Source organism: Cupressus sempervirens, chromosome 10 (genome assembly GCF_028749045.1).
Source record: "Cupressus sempervirens isolate cs-2001-9-10 chromosome 10, ASM2874904v1, whole genome shotgun sequence".
Classification (NCBI taxonomy): domain Eukaryota; kingdom Viridiplantae; phylum Streptophyta; class Pinopsida; order Cupressales; family Cupressaceae; genus Cupressus; species Cupressus sempervirens.
The window spans coordinates 334,541,376-334,558,926 of record NC_143127.1 but is presented as its reverse complement, the minus strand read 5'-3'; the positions used below and the strand labels follow the sequence as shown (position 1 = coordinate 334,558,926).

At 35.0% G+C, this 17,551-nt stretch overlaps 1 protein-coding gene across 1 annotated transcript in view; it reads right to left on the bottom strand.

Annotated features, from left to right (window-relative positions):
• LOC149533967 (MADS-box transcription factor 23-like) overlaps positions 1–17,551 on the bottom strand; it is a 282,758-nt gene that overhangs the window by 57,315 nt on the left and 207,892 nt on the right. The window contains exons 4-5 of the mRNA XM_089805942.1: positions 6,384–6,445; positions 6,189–6,284 (exon numbers count right to left, since the gene is read on the bottom strand). Coding sequence (XP_089662068.1) covers positions 6,189–6,284; positions 6,384–6,445 — 158 coding nt within the window. The remainder of the gene's footprint in view (positions 1–6,188; positions 6,285–6,383; positions 6,446–17,551) is intronic.

Genomic DNA, 17,551 nt, shown 5'->3' with positions numbered 1-17,551 from the left:
GTTTAATTTGTGGTCATACTATACAGAGAGGTTGAGAATCCTAGACCAAAAAATATTTGACTTCTCTAAAAAGAGCATCTATATTAGTGGTTTATTTGACCCCTTGTTATGGACTTTTGCAAGTTATCTTTGATATTCTTCATTAATAGGTCTAATTTCTTGTAGCCTTATTTCAAGTATTTTGGTGAAATCTTGCATGAATTTTGGAAATTGACTAGGGTTTCAATTAGGATTATTGTTGTGAACCTTGGAGAGATTAAAAATTCATTCCTATATGACCATTCATCCATTGGGGTTTCATTTGAGCATTTGGACTTAATTTTACTATTGGGGAGTTGTCATTCCTACTAATATGTGTGCACTAGTTGAATAGATTAAGACCTCATATTTAGGATAATAAGAAGAATAGGATGACTAGAAACCCTATTAGGTTAGAAAAAGGCATAAGATGACCCTAGAGGAAGCAAGGGTTAGAGCAAGACTGGTTGTCACATCATTTAAAGATCAACCTAACTCAACTAGGACAGTTTTCCATAAGATGCTAAACTACCCATGCAACTTGTTGTTTTTCACAATGTGATGTGAAGTGTTCCATTGTAGAAGATCTCCTACACCCAAATAAAAATTTCTCAAAGAAAAGAAGCTATCTCAATCCAATTTAATAAATGTAAGTATGTGTTGAGTGGTCATTTGCATGATGCTAACAATAGAAATTCTGAAAAATTTCTTTCTTGAAAAGTTAATCAATGACCAACTCCAAGTTTTTTGTTTAATTTTTTTCAACCTATTGGTAACTCAATCAAAGATAAGTTTTTCTATTCAAAATGAGGCCTTTTCTGGTATCTACCAATTCTACACAACTTTTATAAAGAAAATATATTTTTACATATTTTCTATTTTATTATGAATGCAATTTATGATGAATGCAACTATATGAATTCCTATTTTAATGACATGTTTCAAAAGAAAATAATGAAGATAGAGTAATGAGATATTTAAAGAAAATTGCTAAAAGAAAAATTCCTAATGAACATAAGACAAAGTAAGAACACATCTATGAAGTAACTTATCATCAATTGGAACTTTAATTAAAACTGAAATATGTTTCCTGATTCGTCAAATCATCCATCCATAGCAAGTGTGTGCACATGAGAGAAAATGCTATGTAAGAACAATAGTGATCCTTTCTCTAATTTTTCACAATAATAGAATTTCTTAACTTAAGGAAAACAAAAAAATTAAAAGATTTCCAAATTTATAACAACATAATAAAACCATTAGCTTCATTAATATTCATGAACCTAAATTCACAAAAATAACACTCTAACAAGATTTACGACACTCAAAATGAGAGCACCAATAGCATTAATTATTGGATCCAACTATTGGCCTAGAATACATATTATATTCATATATTTATAAGAAACCCCTCCTATTTTTATGTTAGGAGTGAGATTTCTTCTAATGTAAACACTATGCTATAAACTAATAAAATAAAGATAATTATATACAAACTGACTGTCTAAAAGTTGCTAAGTAGGTATCCACCCTTTTTTATATCAATTAATTGGTGCAAGAGCCTTTACATCACTTAAAGAAATAAAAGAATAAGAATATAATAATATAGAAGTGATGAGTTGATCTAGGAGTCACTAGAAGATTTTAAAATGTAAGCTTGGCCTTCTCTAGGTGTTTCTAGGAGTTCAACTATTGTCGAAATGTCTTTCCAGCACATGGAATTCTCAAAAATAGCAACTAATAGTTAACTCTTAGCCCACTACTTAAAATCCAAAATTTTTAGCACACTTCTTAATTTTTTGCATTTTTTTATAAAGCACACCTCTTGAAAAGTGCACCTTTGGATAACAAGACAAAAATTCTCAAAAATTCTACAAGTGTTGAAACTCAATTTCTAGCATCTTGATTTTCTTCCCTCTGGATTGAAATGATTTCTTGATGTGATATTCTAAACTTTTGGATTATAGTAGTGATATTTTGTGTTTTCAAAAAATCCAAGGACTCGTACCTATTCTGCATGACTTGGTGGTAATTACTAATCTCTAACCAATTATCGACAAAATTTTCCATCCTAGAACCTAACTTTAGTAATGCTTCTTTTGTTTTGAAGATTTGTCTAATATCATCTTTGGATAAATCTTCCTCAAATAATGCTCTTAAATATTGTATTACTATTTCTACTAAAGATAGATGAGTTGTTGACTCATCCACAAAAAATTCTAAACTACAGGCATTATAGTACTTATCCAATTCCAAAACTTCCTCTGAGCTTTATTTTTTATTTCATGAATATCCTCATATAACCCTCCCATAATTTTTTTGTCAATTGATACCTTCTCTATCCAATCATCTATTTTATCTAATTTCTCTATTGTATGCATCTCCATCGACATCGATACCTTTTTTCCTTTCATGGTCTTCATTGCTTCCAAATCATTGGCTCATGTATGTACTTCATCCATCAACCCAAAATAATGGTTTATTAATGTAACCAATTTGTTGCCATTATTTTGGATGCTCTGTGGAAGGTTCAAATCATCCTAATTATATGTACCCCTCTCTCTACCTTCAAAACTATGACACCACTTTTTGCAAGCATCCAAAAATGAATCACTTTCCTTTGTGACTTAACCTCACTCTTTATTCTCTAGAGAAGCCCCTAGAGAAACCTCTAGATGGTTAGAGTCAATCGGGGCCTAGTATTTCATTTGCCTATCCCCTTAGTAGCTCATTCTTCTTTTTTAGTACCAAAAATCTCTAACTCACCTTGATCCTAGTGTGTAAACACTTGCTTGAGGCATGTGGTGATTAGAACCTTTATTGTATCAACTATGGGCTTTCCCAACACTATCTCCTTCATATAATATTCTTTTGGAGACACTTCCTCAATAACAATGTCTTGAGGGGGAATGGCACCATGTGCCATTAAATATTCGTTCTGATTATTCATAATAAAATCCAATATCTTAGCATCACTTTTGATGCGTTTTGGTACCTTGATTTTCTTTATCAACTCCTTCAGACTCTCCTCTTATGTGAACTCCATATATCTCCTTTTTTGAGTTAAAGCCTTCCTTTTTAACCTAGCGAGAGTACTTCCCATGGGGGACATGTACTAAGCATATGACGTAGGTTCTAGAGCTGGTCCTTTCCCTTTATCACCTTGTTTTGGAGTCTTCCCTTGTCACAGGAGGACTATAGATTGAGTTTTTATTTTTACTTATGTCAAGGACCTAGTCTCTACTCTGGGAGGAACTTGTTCTTCCTTGATAACTTGTCCTTATGATACTTCATCTATGTGTAACTAGACATACTCACCTTCCTCCATGGTCTGGCATTCTGGCTCTATTTCTAGAGGAGGTATAACAACTAGTTCTTGTTCTTGCTAAGGAAGGATGGATTTAAGGTCTTGTGATAGTTAGGGAGGTATACCAAGTGGCCCTTACGGTAAGGGAGACATCTGTTCCAAATATTCTCCTAGTGACTAAAGGGTATCCCATAAACTTTCCCCTACCATTTCTGCGCCTAATAACATGAAGTCAAAGTCTAAAACATTGAAGACATCAATCCATTCTCATCCCATCTCCACTATCTATATTTCTTTTTCCTTATCTAAGCCTTCTATCTAAATTGGTTGTTCTAGGATGGAAGGTGTTGTCTAGTTAAAACTCTTACTCCTTTCTTCTTTTGTAGCTCTTCCTGAATGGGTTCTCCTATTGAGTGGGATATACCTAGTCTTCTCCCCCTCTTCCTCATCTTGAGCCTTAGGTATGGTCTCTAGAACCTAAGGTGTTGAAGTACTCTTCTTCTTTAACTTAGTCCTTTTATCTCCCACCACCATCATCTTAGTTCATGGTCTCTATGGTACTACTAGGGTGTCCTCTACAGGGGTTGTTCGGGCTTCTTTCTCCTCAGGTTGAGCCCCTTCTTGTTCAGTTGGTTATGTATGAACATGTTCTTATTAGGGTCTTTCTTGCGTAACGCTTTTCCTCCTTTTCCTCTTTACCCTCTCTTTCTGGAAATACTTCACTTTCCACTTGTCTTGATGTACTATCTCAGGCCTTACGGATGACTTGGAAACATATATAAGAACTATAACCTTCATGCCTTTACTCTTCTTTGGTCAGGCGGTGGCTTGTAAATTCAAAGCTTAGGGAATCAGATCCAAGAGAAAAGGTTTTCTAACACACTCCTTAGTTAGTTGTATAACATGTTGAGCCCTATGATGGATATCATAGTTCTCCTCTTGATAGATCTCTAGATTCCTAATGGTTCACTCATAGATCTTGTCCCTACTCTATAGTGGGTCCAATAAATCATGAGTGTCCTTGGTCAACACTTTTAGAGGTAACTCCAAATTAAACACTTTTTGTGCAAGTTGTAGACTCATCCTACGATAGTCCGTAATCTACACATCATAGTCATCTACATAGTTCATCTAGTGATCTTCAATTGCCCACTCTGGTATGAACTTTTTCCCTACAAGATGTACCATACCAATATGGTTTTAGTAGGTGCTACTTGATGTATAATCATCTAACAGTTATTGATCCCATTTAGAGTTCAAAGTGGCTACATGTCTACACCCTATCATAAGCTAAGGTTAGTTGCCCTACTATCTCCAATAGTAAGAATCTTCCTGATAGATAAGGAGGGAGCATTCTCAAGCACAGAAGAGTACCAACTACTTGAATATAATAGAATGTGTTAAACTAGATGCAGTAAGCATTTATTTGTGATATGAGTTTCTACTTTTACTGACATTCTCTTAGTATATTCTCCATTGACAACCTAAATGATAGAAAAGATGAATCCATCATTAACCAATCTATATTTTAGCCTTTTAAAAGGAAGCCTCTTCTTGAAAATTTGGTGGTAGACTATGCACGACCATGCATTTTCATCTTGCATACTTCCTCTTTTAACCAAACTAGGATAATTTGTTGGCCTTGCAACTAGGAGGTTCATGACATAGGAGTATTCGAAAAATAGAATACTAGTAAAAAAGACAAGTTCAAAGAACATTCAGCTTGTTATTCTATTGAATAATAGTTTCCTATTTATACAATAGCTTGACTCAACAATATTCCTAAAAGATTGCCAATTAGATTGACAACAAACTACTTCATGATTGGCAACACAAACATAAACTTGACACTAACTAAAACTTATGGACACCTAACTCAACACATCTACAAGAAGAGCTTGATTCAAACTAGAACTCTTTGACTCACACCTAAACTAAACTTGTGTTGCCAGCAAATCAACAAGGTTTTCCACATGTCCAACAATTATTTATTGACTAGTTGGAACATTAACTCTAACACTCCCACCTAATGTGAAAAATAAAGGAAACACTATATAGAAGTTATATTTTGAAAATACGTCATAGATGAGTAAGACTTTCTCATAGTTATGCAGCTATCATCTACCTTTGAAACACCGTTGGACACACCATCTCCACATGAAATGTCTCATAACAATGGCAAGCTTCCAAACTTTTAGATCTCCCTGAACTATTGGACACACCATCTCCACATGAAATGCCTCATAGCCCTTATAAAGGTATAGCTTCTCCAATCCTATAGTACCTCAAACTATTCAAGCATCCATCTAGACTCTACCACATCTTTTCCTATTTTTCAAAGCATTGATATCTTCAAAATGAAACAAATTCTTGACTGAACTTGTAATCATCTAGTGGTTCTTCTCTTGGCCTAATCCTCTTAACAACTTTTTCTCTAATAGACATAATTTAATAGGAAGATAGGTAGCCAATAGCATTGATCATGTATCATCAGGTCATGTTGAACTTCCCACCTCTTCGGCTCAATGGTGACCTACTGATGAGGTACTTCCCTTGTACTAGTTCTCTTTCTTATGAATCATTCTCCCTATACCAATAGTTTTCCATGTCATAAGTAATTTATAAATATTGATCCACCCTTGGTAGATTGAAGACCTTCTAGATATTTAGTGGCCTTATGCCCAACACAATCTCTCTTTTTAAACTTTTGACCACCTTCTCTACTGGTATGTAGTGGTCTGTTAAGAGTCATTATTAGTTTACATGACTAGACATACACTCGATGTGAAGCCACATTTACTTGACCACTCTTGATTAATGGGCTAATTTAGCTTAGAATAATATACAATAATATTGTATCTTTGTTGATCGAATGTTATGCAAACCACCTTCCAACATTTGTTCTAGTGTTTGTAACTCTTTTAGAGTTAACTCTCGAAGGTCCTCTCCCTCCATATGCCTATGTAAAACCAACAAACAAAACTTAGGTTAAAGAAAACTGTTTTCGTAGAATAAAAGCTAAGTTCATGATACTTAATAATGTCTACTTATGCTTTACCTTAACATCTGGTTGATGTTTTCTTTTTTTTGTTTCATCCTTCCAAAATCTTGATTATCAAGCTGAAAGTAATTTCAAAAAATTAGTAAAATATTTAAGGCTCATATACCTTGTAATTTTACTTGAAATATTATGTTAGGATTTCTATTAAATATCAATATAAACATATTAAATTCAAATAAAACCAATCAAAATTATATTGTAGTTTAAATTATTGATATAACATGATAATAAAAAGTTGTCCTATTACATAATGAAGAATACAAGATTTGATTTAATAATATTAAAAAATATTATTTTTTATATAAATTATTATAATAAGTATAATGTATAATTTTATTGTATTTATTATTTTAATGTAATTAATTAATCATCTTTACCCAATTTTAGTCATATTAAGCTATGGTTTTGTGGGGTGTCACTCTTGATTATCAAACAATTATTTTTCAAGGGCTGTTGATCTGTTTTAGCTTCTTATACTAAATTTAGCCACTAAAGCTGTTTTGGGGAAAAAATAGTAATTTAAATCATGAGGCTAATTTTCAGTTATGCTAAATATTTTTAAAGAGGTCTTTTCTAGACTTGGCTCCATTAGGGATAATTGGGAAAATAAAATATCACATGGTCAAATCCGTACTTTATGTTGAAAAGTTCATCTTGGAGTTTCAGGGCACTTAGCATGAAATGAGATTGAGATAGAGTTTTTTTGTGTTATAATGTTGAACTAGTCTGCAAAGCCTTCATCGCAGGGATGAAACCAGTTGGTGTTCTATTCCAGAATTTAAAGGCCACATGTACATGGAAGTTGAGAGGCTGGAACCTAAAAATTTGTAGGAAGTTTCAAAGATAAGTTATTGTTATAAGACGCCTAATATGGCGGTCATTCTCTAACTTCCAGTTCTGTGCTGTACTTTTATTGGGTAGTCGGTTTGCTCTTTCTAGTCTGCTCCATCTTGGCTCACGGCGGGGTTTATGAAGTTCCATATATTCTCACTTCATACAATATTTTTGATCATACATTCAAGAGTTTTGTTCGACTAAATATTGTTTTGAAATTTATTATCTTTTTTGCTATAAGAATGTTTATGACAGACCACACTGTCAATGGAAGGATAAGTTTTCTAAGCGACAAAAGCCATTAGCAAACTAGACAAATGACAGGCATTGAGTGCCAATGCATCTCAGTGAGGTGAAAAGCATAAAAAGACAGTCATGTTGACATTTTTTTGATAACATGTGTGTCTCCATAGTAATAAAATGACGGTTTTCTCAATTTACAGTAGAATTGTGCATCCATATTGCAAAATGACAGATACATGGCTGTCATGATAATAATGAAGCAATAATAATGAGAGACCTAGAAAGCTCTTATTGAGACAAAACAGAAAGATGGAGCTGCTATCAAATGTAAACTATGAAACATGAGGGACATTCGATATACACAAACAAGGATAGAAAACTTACATTACACAGAAAAAATATAGTAATGTTACAAGCAAATACGGTGAATGAATATAAAACCAATGTGAAGCATGGACATACAAATGCATCATGCTAAACTACTATTATAAAGAATCATATCGCCTTGGAGAATGAAGCAAGCTTTAGAAGATTGCTATGTACCCAGAAGAAAGAACTCACAAGTGTTCATGTGGGCACTTCATGAGCAAGTACACTACATTTTTGTGAAAAATAAAATCACAACCTTAAAATTTTGCTCGGCAACAACTACTGTCGAGTGCCAGTTTTGCTCGGCACATGAAGGTGCCAAGAGGCAGTTTTGCTCGACACCAATGGATGCCGAATGGAAGGAGAGTGTCGAGTAAGCTCAGTACAAGAGGAAGCCAAGTGAACTTGGCAAACAAAGGGCAACTCAGCACAATAGTATGTCGAGTGAGCTCAACAACAAGGAATATCAAGTGAGCTCGATAGCCACTACAAAGTGGTACTCGGCAGAAGACGATGCCAAGTGAGCTTGGTAACAACTATAGAGAGGAAACTCAATCTAAAACTAGACCAAGTGAGAAAAATGACAAACTGCAATTGAAACGCGGAGAGCTGAATGAAGAAGATTTCAACAAAGAACTTCTCAAATGTAAAACAAGTAATAATGAATAAGAGAAGAAAAACAAAGATATGTATGTCTTCTTGCTTGCTTGCTTTCTATTCAAATATGATAAAACTATTACAAAATCTAAGAGCATTCAACTTCAACAAGAAAATCCTAAAATCTTGAAACTAGTAAAACCTAAAATTTTAATTTGCAGCTCTAATGGCTGGATACAACAATGCCTGGAGCAATCACTACTTCATAGGACAAATCCAATAAACAAAGAACTTATAGAATGATAAGAGGAAACACGTACAATTTTAGACACGAGAACAACCTTCCTTTTGTCTTCTGCACTCTAATGATTAGATCTGATAATCGATTTCTTTTTCTTCCTTCTCTGCTCTGCAACTCTTTTAGTTTATCAACTGCTAAACCATGTGAATGAATCAATAAACATTCCTTTTGTCTCCCTTTAAAATATTTTCCCCCTCTTTTCAGAATTTGAAACTCACCTACCGAGCATTAATATTTATGATGCAGTTAGGGTGGTAGATGGGCATTTGGCTCCAAGGGCAAACGTCTATCTACATTTAATATTTCAACACTCCCCCTTTGTCCTAAGCCAAACAAAACAAGGATCACTGTTGATCCACATCAACTACACCAAGACTCTCTCTTAGGTGTACAAAAGTTCCAATGCCTAATGACTTAGTAAAAATGTTTGCTAGCTACTGCTCAGATTTGCAAAATTCCATTTTGATATCTTCATTCTCCAGCAACTCTCTGATGAAGTGATATCTGATCTCAATATGCTTGCTTCTACCATGGAAGATTGGATTCTTGGACAATGCATTTGATGAGATGTTGTCACAATAAATTTTGGTTCCATCCTCTTGCCTTTCATTCAAATCTGCCAAGATTCTCCTTAACCAAATAGCTTGACATATTGTTGCATTCACTGTTACGTATTTAGTCATTGCTATAGATTGAGCAACAATAGGTTGCTTCTTAGATGCCCATGAAATGGCACCCGATCACATATGAAACATGTATTTGGAAGTGCTCTTCCTATCATCTAAACTTCCAACCCAATCACTATCTATATAACCCACCAACTTGAGATCATTTACTATATTATACAAAATTCCAAATCCCTTGGTACCATTCACATACCTTAGGATCCTTTTTCCTGCTTGCTAATGAGAATCTTTTGGTGTTTTCATAAATCTAGAAATTAAACTTATTGCATGCATTATGTCTGACCGAGTTGCAGTCAAATACATCAAACTTCCAACCATACTCTTGTATATTGTTGGATTCATACTTTTGCTGCAATCTTCCTTGCTCAACTTCAGACCTACTACTATTAGTGTTGGGGCTACCTTATTGTTCTACATTTTAAATCTCTCTAAGATCTACCTTGCATACTTTTCTTGAGAGATAAAGATGGCATCATGCATTTGTTTTACTTATATGCCTAGAAAGTACTTCAAGAGACCTAAGTCTATCATTTCAAATTCATTTTTCATGGCTACTTTGAACTCACCAATTAGGAAATTATCATTTCTAGTGAAAATTAAATCATCTACATATAAGACAACAATCAACACATTACAATTTGTTGCCTTGATGTAAAGTGTGGGCTCACCATCGCTTTTGCTAAAGCTATTGCTCATCAAATATGAGTCAATCCTATTGTACCATGCCCTTGGAGCTTGCTTGAGCCCATATAGAGCTCTCTTTAATCTATACACTTTGTGTTCTTCACTTGTAACTTCATAACTAGGTGGTTGCTCCACGTAAACTTCTTCCTTCAATAAACCATTTAGGAAGGCGGACTTCACATCCATTTAATATACCTAGCATTTGTGTTAGGCTGCAATTGCTATGACAGCACACATGGTTTCTATTGTTACTACTGCTTGTACCCCTTGACCACTAAACATGCCTTATGCCTATCTATTTTTCCTTCAATATTGCACTTAGTCTTATACACCCATTTCACCCAAATTACTTCTTTCTTGGGAGGAAATGTAGTTAACTCCCATGTCTCATTTCTTTCAATAGTATATATTTCCTCATCCATGGCATTACACCATTTTGCTTCATTCACAGCTTCCTCAAAATAAATTGGGTCACTATGAGAAAATAGTACAAAATTTACACTCTCATCATAATCTTTCTCATACCTTTCTTCTTGGTATATCTCCCTTAGACTTCTAGTCTTTTTTGGCAATAGGGAGGTGAGAGGGGGATCTAAATTTTCAGTATTGTTGCTGCTACTATTTTGCATACTAGCTTGAGGTTGTCTTGATGTGCTTGGAGCTGTTGTTCAACATGTTAAGTGCTGCTTCCCATTTTGCCTTTGTCTACAATCCATGTTTGTTGCTCCATCTTCTTGCTGATCACCAATGTCATCTTCTTCCTCTTCAATAGTAGGTACTGCACTTGAAGTGATTGAGGATTCATCTACCGAGCCATCCCATGACTAATTTTCAAAAAATTCCAATCTCTTGAAATAATGATCTTCTTGTTAATTGGATCATACAATCTATAAGCCTTTGATTTTGAGCTATACCCTATGAAGATTCATTTCAAACCTTTGTCATCTAGCTTTTGCATTTTCTCTTTAGACACATGTGCATATGCTACATATCCAAACATTCTCAAGTGCTCAACTATCCATCTATTCCTTAACCAAGCCTCAAGAGGTATCTTGTCACAAACTGATATTGTAGGACACCTATTGATCAAATATATTGTTGTTGCTATAGCTACTCCCCAATATTCAGTTGGGAGCCCTTTTGCTTTCATCATGCTTCTAGCCATTTCAACAATGGTCTTGTTCTTTCTCTCAATCACTCTATTTTGCTGCGAAGTATAGCTAGTTGTAAGCTCTTTTCTTATGCCATTTTTCCTGCAAAAATTTACAAACATATTGGAGGTATTCTCCCCTCCTCTATCTGATCTAAGGACCTTAACATAGTGTTTACATTCCTTTTCAACCAGGGCTTAAATTCTACAAATTTGTTAAATTCTTCAGATTTATTCTTTAACAAATACACCTATGTCCTACAACTGAAATCATCTATGAATGTCATAAAATAAGTACTCCCCCCAATAGGAGTAGTTTGCATAGGGCCTACCAAATCAGAATGCACCAATTCTAATGGTGCTCTAGCCCTTCTAGAATTTCTAGAATTATAGGGAAGCCTATGTTGCTTACCCAATATGCAAGCCTCTTACTTGTCATATGAATCTACAATGCTTGCAAAACCATTTGCCATTCTTTTCTTGGAAAAAAAATTTAAACTAGCAAAGCCAAGATGTCCATACCTGAGATGCCAAAGCTTGAAGCTATCTTCAATCATGCTTCTAAGAGCTATTTTCTAGTGTATTGCTATGCATGAATGCTTGGGAGGTGTAGCATTGACTTGAGAAGAGAAACATGTGTCTATTCTCAATGGGAACATTAGATTCTTTGTCATTCGGATTGCTGCAAGTAATCTATTACTCACATTCTTCTCATGAATGAAACACTTGTCATTTTCCATCACAACCTTGTATCCATTTTGAATGAGTTGTCCAACACTCAGCAAGTTGTGCTTCATACTGGGGGCAAAATACACATTTTGTATCTCCTTCTGCTCACCTTGCTTGCTGCAGACCATGACGGATCTTTTTCCCACTATGGGAATAGTTCCATTATTTCCCATTGTAATTTCAAACTTAAAAGTCTTATCAATGAAAGAGAATAGACTTTTATTACCACTCATGTGGTCGCTACAACTTCTATCTAGGTACCATACCTCAGGGCTTCCTTTTTCACCAATGTTACACATGATGAAGGCTGTGGGATTTTTTCCATCTCCCATGTTCACATTAGGCACATTAGCATTTTTTTTTGACTAATCACCCTATTTTTTCTAGTATTCACTTGCATAATGCCCATACTTATGACATTAATAACATTCAACATTTCTTTTTTTAGAGTTATAATTCTTTTTACCTCCTCTAGAGCTATTTTGATAGGTGCTTGCTCACTCTTGGTCGCTTGCTCTTTTTGAGCTTTCTGCACCAGCATTCATCTAACCATTTCTTCCACAACCTCTACTTCTTGAGCCTCTACCAGAGCCATTTCTACCTCTCCCCCTACCTCTTGAATTTTCTTGAGCCTTGAAAGATTTCTCTTGGGAAGTAGTTATTGATCTGTTTATCTGGTGCTCATCGATTTGAAGAGTTGGCATCAACTCATCCATGGTCAATGTGGTGAGTTCCTTTGCTTCCTCTATGGTCATGACAAGATTGTCATATTTTTGAGGCAAACTCCTTAGTATCTTCTCTACAATTCTCTACTCATCATAGTCTTCTCCATTTGATTTGAGCTAGTTTATCAAAGTGGAGATTCATGAGCTAAACTCTACAATAGGCTCATTGTCCCTCATCTGACATTTCTCAAACTCTCTTTTGATCATCTGTAGCTTCACTAGTTTGACCTTATCAGTTCCCTTGAAGTTTGTCTCAAGGATGTCCCATGCTTCCTTTGCGTAATTTATTGCTGCAATCTTGGGGAAGATTGTCTCTATCATTCCTGCATCAATCAAACTTAATGTCTTTGAATCCTTTCTCCTTGACTCATTTAGCTAAGTCTTTTGATTTTTGGTAAGGATAGCATAGTAAGTTGGGTTTGTCACATCATTGAACCCATTAGTTACAAACTCTCACAAATCATTTGCAACCATTATGGTTTTCAATTTCTTTACCCATGTATCATAATTTTGTTCATTAAAGGACGATGCATGCTTCCATATCTTTCTTGTATCTCCTACCATGTCAGATATCCCATAAAAAAAAATGCCCTAACTCACTGTGGATGTGGGGTCTCAAAGCTCTGATACCATGTGAAAAATAAAATCACAACCCTAGAATTTCACTCTGTAACAACTATTATTGAGTGCCATTTTTGCTCAGCACATGAAGGTGTCGACTGGCAGTTTTCCTCAACACCAATGGATGTCCACTGGTATGAGAGTGTCGAGTAAGCTTGGCACAAGAGGAAGCCAAGTGAACTTGGCAAACAATGGGCAACTTGGCACAGGAGTATGCAGAGTGAGCTTGGTAACAAGGAATGTCGAGTGAGCTTAGTAGCCACTACAAAGTGGTGCTTGGAAAAAGAGGATGCTAAGTGAGCTCGTTAACAACTATAGAGAGGAAAATCAGTCTTAGAGTAGACCAAGGGAGAAAAATGACAAATTGCCATTAAAATGCAGAGAGCTAAAGGAAGAAGATTTCAACAAAGAACTTCTCAAATGGAAAGCATGAAATAGTGAATAAGAGAAGAAAAAAAAACATATGTACGCCTGCTTGCTTGCTTTCTTTCTATTCAAATATGATAAAACTATTACAAAATTTGAGAGCATTCAGCTTCAACCAAAAAACCCTAAAATCTTCAAACTGATAAAACCTAAAACTTTAAACTTGTAGCTCTAATGGCTACATACAACAATGCTTAGAGCAATCACTGCTTCGAAAGATAAATCCAATAAACAATGAACTTACAGAATGACAAGAGGAAACACGTGCAACTATAGACATAAGAACAAACTTCCTTCTATCTTTTGCACTCTCACGACTGGATCTGCTGATCGATTTATTTTTCTTCCTTCTCTACTCTACAACTCTTTTAACTCTTTCAATTGTTGAACCATGCAAATGAATCAATAAACATTCCTTTTGTCTCCCTTCAAAATGTTCCCCCCTCTTTTCCAAATTTGAAACTCACCTACCAAACATTAATATTTTTTAAACGATTAGGGTGGTAGGTGGGCGTTTGGCTCCAAGGGAAAATGTCTATTTGCATTTAATAATTAAAAAATTTCAACAAAGCATGCATTATCATAGGAAATACAAAAGGATGTGTTGGTGTCCTTGTAATAAAAAATGACTCAATACTAAAAGAGCAGCTACAATGGTTGTAACATGGACATCAAAGGGAGATGTACCGAGACAATGGATTTTAATGAGAAATGACAATTCCATGTGCATGCATGCACAAAAGAGAAGGTTAAAAAAAGACCACAGGGATAATTTAAGATGAGTTCCAATGTTGTTTTCTACCTTAAAATTATGAGTTTTGAGGATAATGATTATAGCATATTCAAAGCCATCATACTTCATAAGCACTAAATTAAAGAAAAAGGTGTGACTGCTACAAGTGCACCAATACAATATATCAAATAATTTCTATACAACAACGTAAAAGAATAGGGCACACTGATGAAACAAAATAAATTTATGCTTGAGTACAAACTACCTAGGGACAAAGAGAAATAGCCGAGGAAGGGATTCCAAAACATCCCATGGTTATGGTTATAGATATCAGTCACATCAAGAATGTTATAGTTTACACCATTGGAAGGGATAACCTAACTCGGTTATGATAACCAAGAATGAGTTTCTCTTTAAGGAGCATAACTCTAGTTTTTAGTAACACAATAGAAAAAAGTGTGGGAACCCCAAAGCATATTTGGGAAATGAATCCAAGGTGAGAAGACATAATAGAAGATCAACAAGAATAAAAGCTATAGATATAGAAATTTCTAGAGGAAAGAATTCCACATTGGAAAGATCTCAAAGGAGAACTAATAAATGAAAGTCTACTGGAACATTCAAGGATTAAACAACCCCTAGAAGTAGTTCATCATGAAACAACTATTTCTTAGTAATAGAGTTGACATCTTATTCCTATAGGAGGTTAAGATGAGGTATAATAATTTTGTTGACATTGTCCAAAACATTTGGCCAGGTGTGGACTTTCACTATGCGGAAGCTAATAGTGCCTTAGGAGGTATTGTGACTTTGTGGAACCCAAGTCTGTTTTGAGGTCCATTGTTGAAGACCACCTCGAGGAAAAAATGGAAGGAAAACATTAAGCGAAAGGAAATTTATTCAAAGAAACACTTCAAAATTAAGTGGCAAATGGAAGGAGACAGAAACACCTCGATCGTCCATAGATCAGTGTTGGCCTACCATAAGAGAAATACTATTACCACCCTAATTGATGGCAATAATACCCCTCTCCAAACTTCAAGAGGTTGGAATGTAGAATGCACTATTCTTTAAGGATACTTTGGGCAACCAGAATATGAATATTTTTGGTGAGGGTAGGGAGAACCTGCTAGTTTAAACAATGCTGAAAATGAGCTACTCATTACGCTAGTTAATGAAGAGGAGCTAAGGGTAGTAGTTTTTTTTTATGAAAGCTTATAAAGCTCCTAGTTCAAATGGCTTCCCTGCTCCCTCCTTCCAATTTTTTTGAGAGCTTATTAACTGGACCTCACCAAAGATGTTAGGGACTTTGTTAGAACGAGGAAATTCTATATAGTTTGAACAAGACATTCATTGATTTAGTTTCTAAAATTCAAGAACCTAAGACTCTTACAAACTTCCAACTGAGAAGCTTGTGTAACATGGTCTACAAAGTTTTCTCTAAAACTCTAACCAATAACATCAAACCACTACTTAATAGATTTATAAGCCCTTCTCAAAAAGGCCATTTTCCTAGTTGACAAATTCTGGATGTTGTTATCTCCTCTCATGAGATAATTCATTCTATTGAGAAGAGTTTGAAACTTGGGATGACTCTAAAGCTTGACATATCAAATGTCTATTGCTATGTAAATTGGGACTTTCTCCTCAGAGTGATGGAAAAGATTGGGTTTAATAGAAAGGTTATTAAGCTTGTCAAAAATATGATCAGCATGGTTCAGTTTTCTGTTATTGAAAATGGAACTCCTTGGGGTCCCTTCTCCTCGGGAAGGCATCTAAGGAAAGGAGACCCCTTATCATCTTACATATCCATCACGATTGTGGAGGTTCTTGAAAGAAATTTCACATAAAAGTTGAGGAAGGTTCTCTTAAAGGAATTAAGCTGATTGCGTTGCCCCCCCCATAGGTCATCCAAAAAAAAATTGATTGTACCTTCTTGTTTCATATCTCCTCTATAATCAAGGCTAGACAATGGAATGTTACCCTTGACTAGTATGCCTAGGCCTGAGGCCAACATATCAATTATAAGAAAATAAAATTCTAGTTCTTCAGTACAAAAGTTCTTTTGCAAAATTGGGTCACCTATATTCTAGGTCATTAGGTAGCCTCTCCCAAATACTTATCTAGGCCTTCCTCTCACTGTGCATGAATTTAGCAACTAGTTCTAGAACATGATACTTGAAAGGATCCAAAGGAAATTAGTAGGTTGGAAAGAAAAGACACTTAGTACTACATGAAGACTCTAGCTCCTTACTACCTTCCTTCGAGGGATTCGGGTCTACATTCTATCCATCTTGAAAATTTCAACCTCTATGACTCTTATGCTACAAAACATATAGAGAAACTTTCTTTGGACAAGTTTAGTAGAAAAAATTGCAATTAGATTGGTGAGTAGGGATATAGTTTGTAAACCCGAGGACATGGGAGGTTTGTGAGTTAGAAAGGTGGAGGACCTCAACAAAAGTCTTCATAACGAAAATTGGATAATAGTTAGCCAATGAAAAGGGAGGGTGGCATTAAATAAAGAAGAAAAAATATCTTGATAATTCACCCTTCACCTCATGACTATTTCATATGGATCTCCTTTATGGCTCAAGGATATGGAACAACATAATCCAAAATCGCACCTCTCTCTAAGAGGGGCTTAAATGGTTAATCAACAAAGGGAACCAAACCAAGTTCTAGGAGGACAATTGGCTAGGTGGTAAACCTCTAATGTTCAACAAGTTTTGTGATGTTAAATTTTTTTATACAGAACACCTTTGGACAATATGTCAAAGACTACATCAAACATTTTTTAAAATGGAAAACTCTTAGCAGCAATAAGAGACGTCCCAAGACTATGCTAAAAGAAGGTTTGGTTCAAAAAGTTATCACCTAGGATAAACTTATTCTAGTGGGCTATGCTTAATAATTGAATGCGAACTTTACTAACCTTAGGATAAGAGTGTTAGAATTAATAATGTTTTTTTGGTTGTATTTATTTATTTATTGGGATAAACCAAGGTATCCCTTATGTATTATTTATTTGTCCTATAGTCCACATGTAAAGGACATATCATTCTTG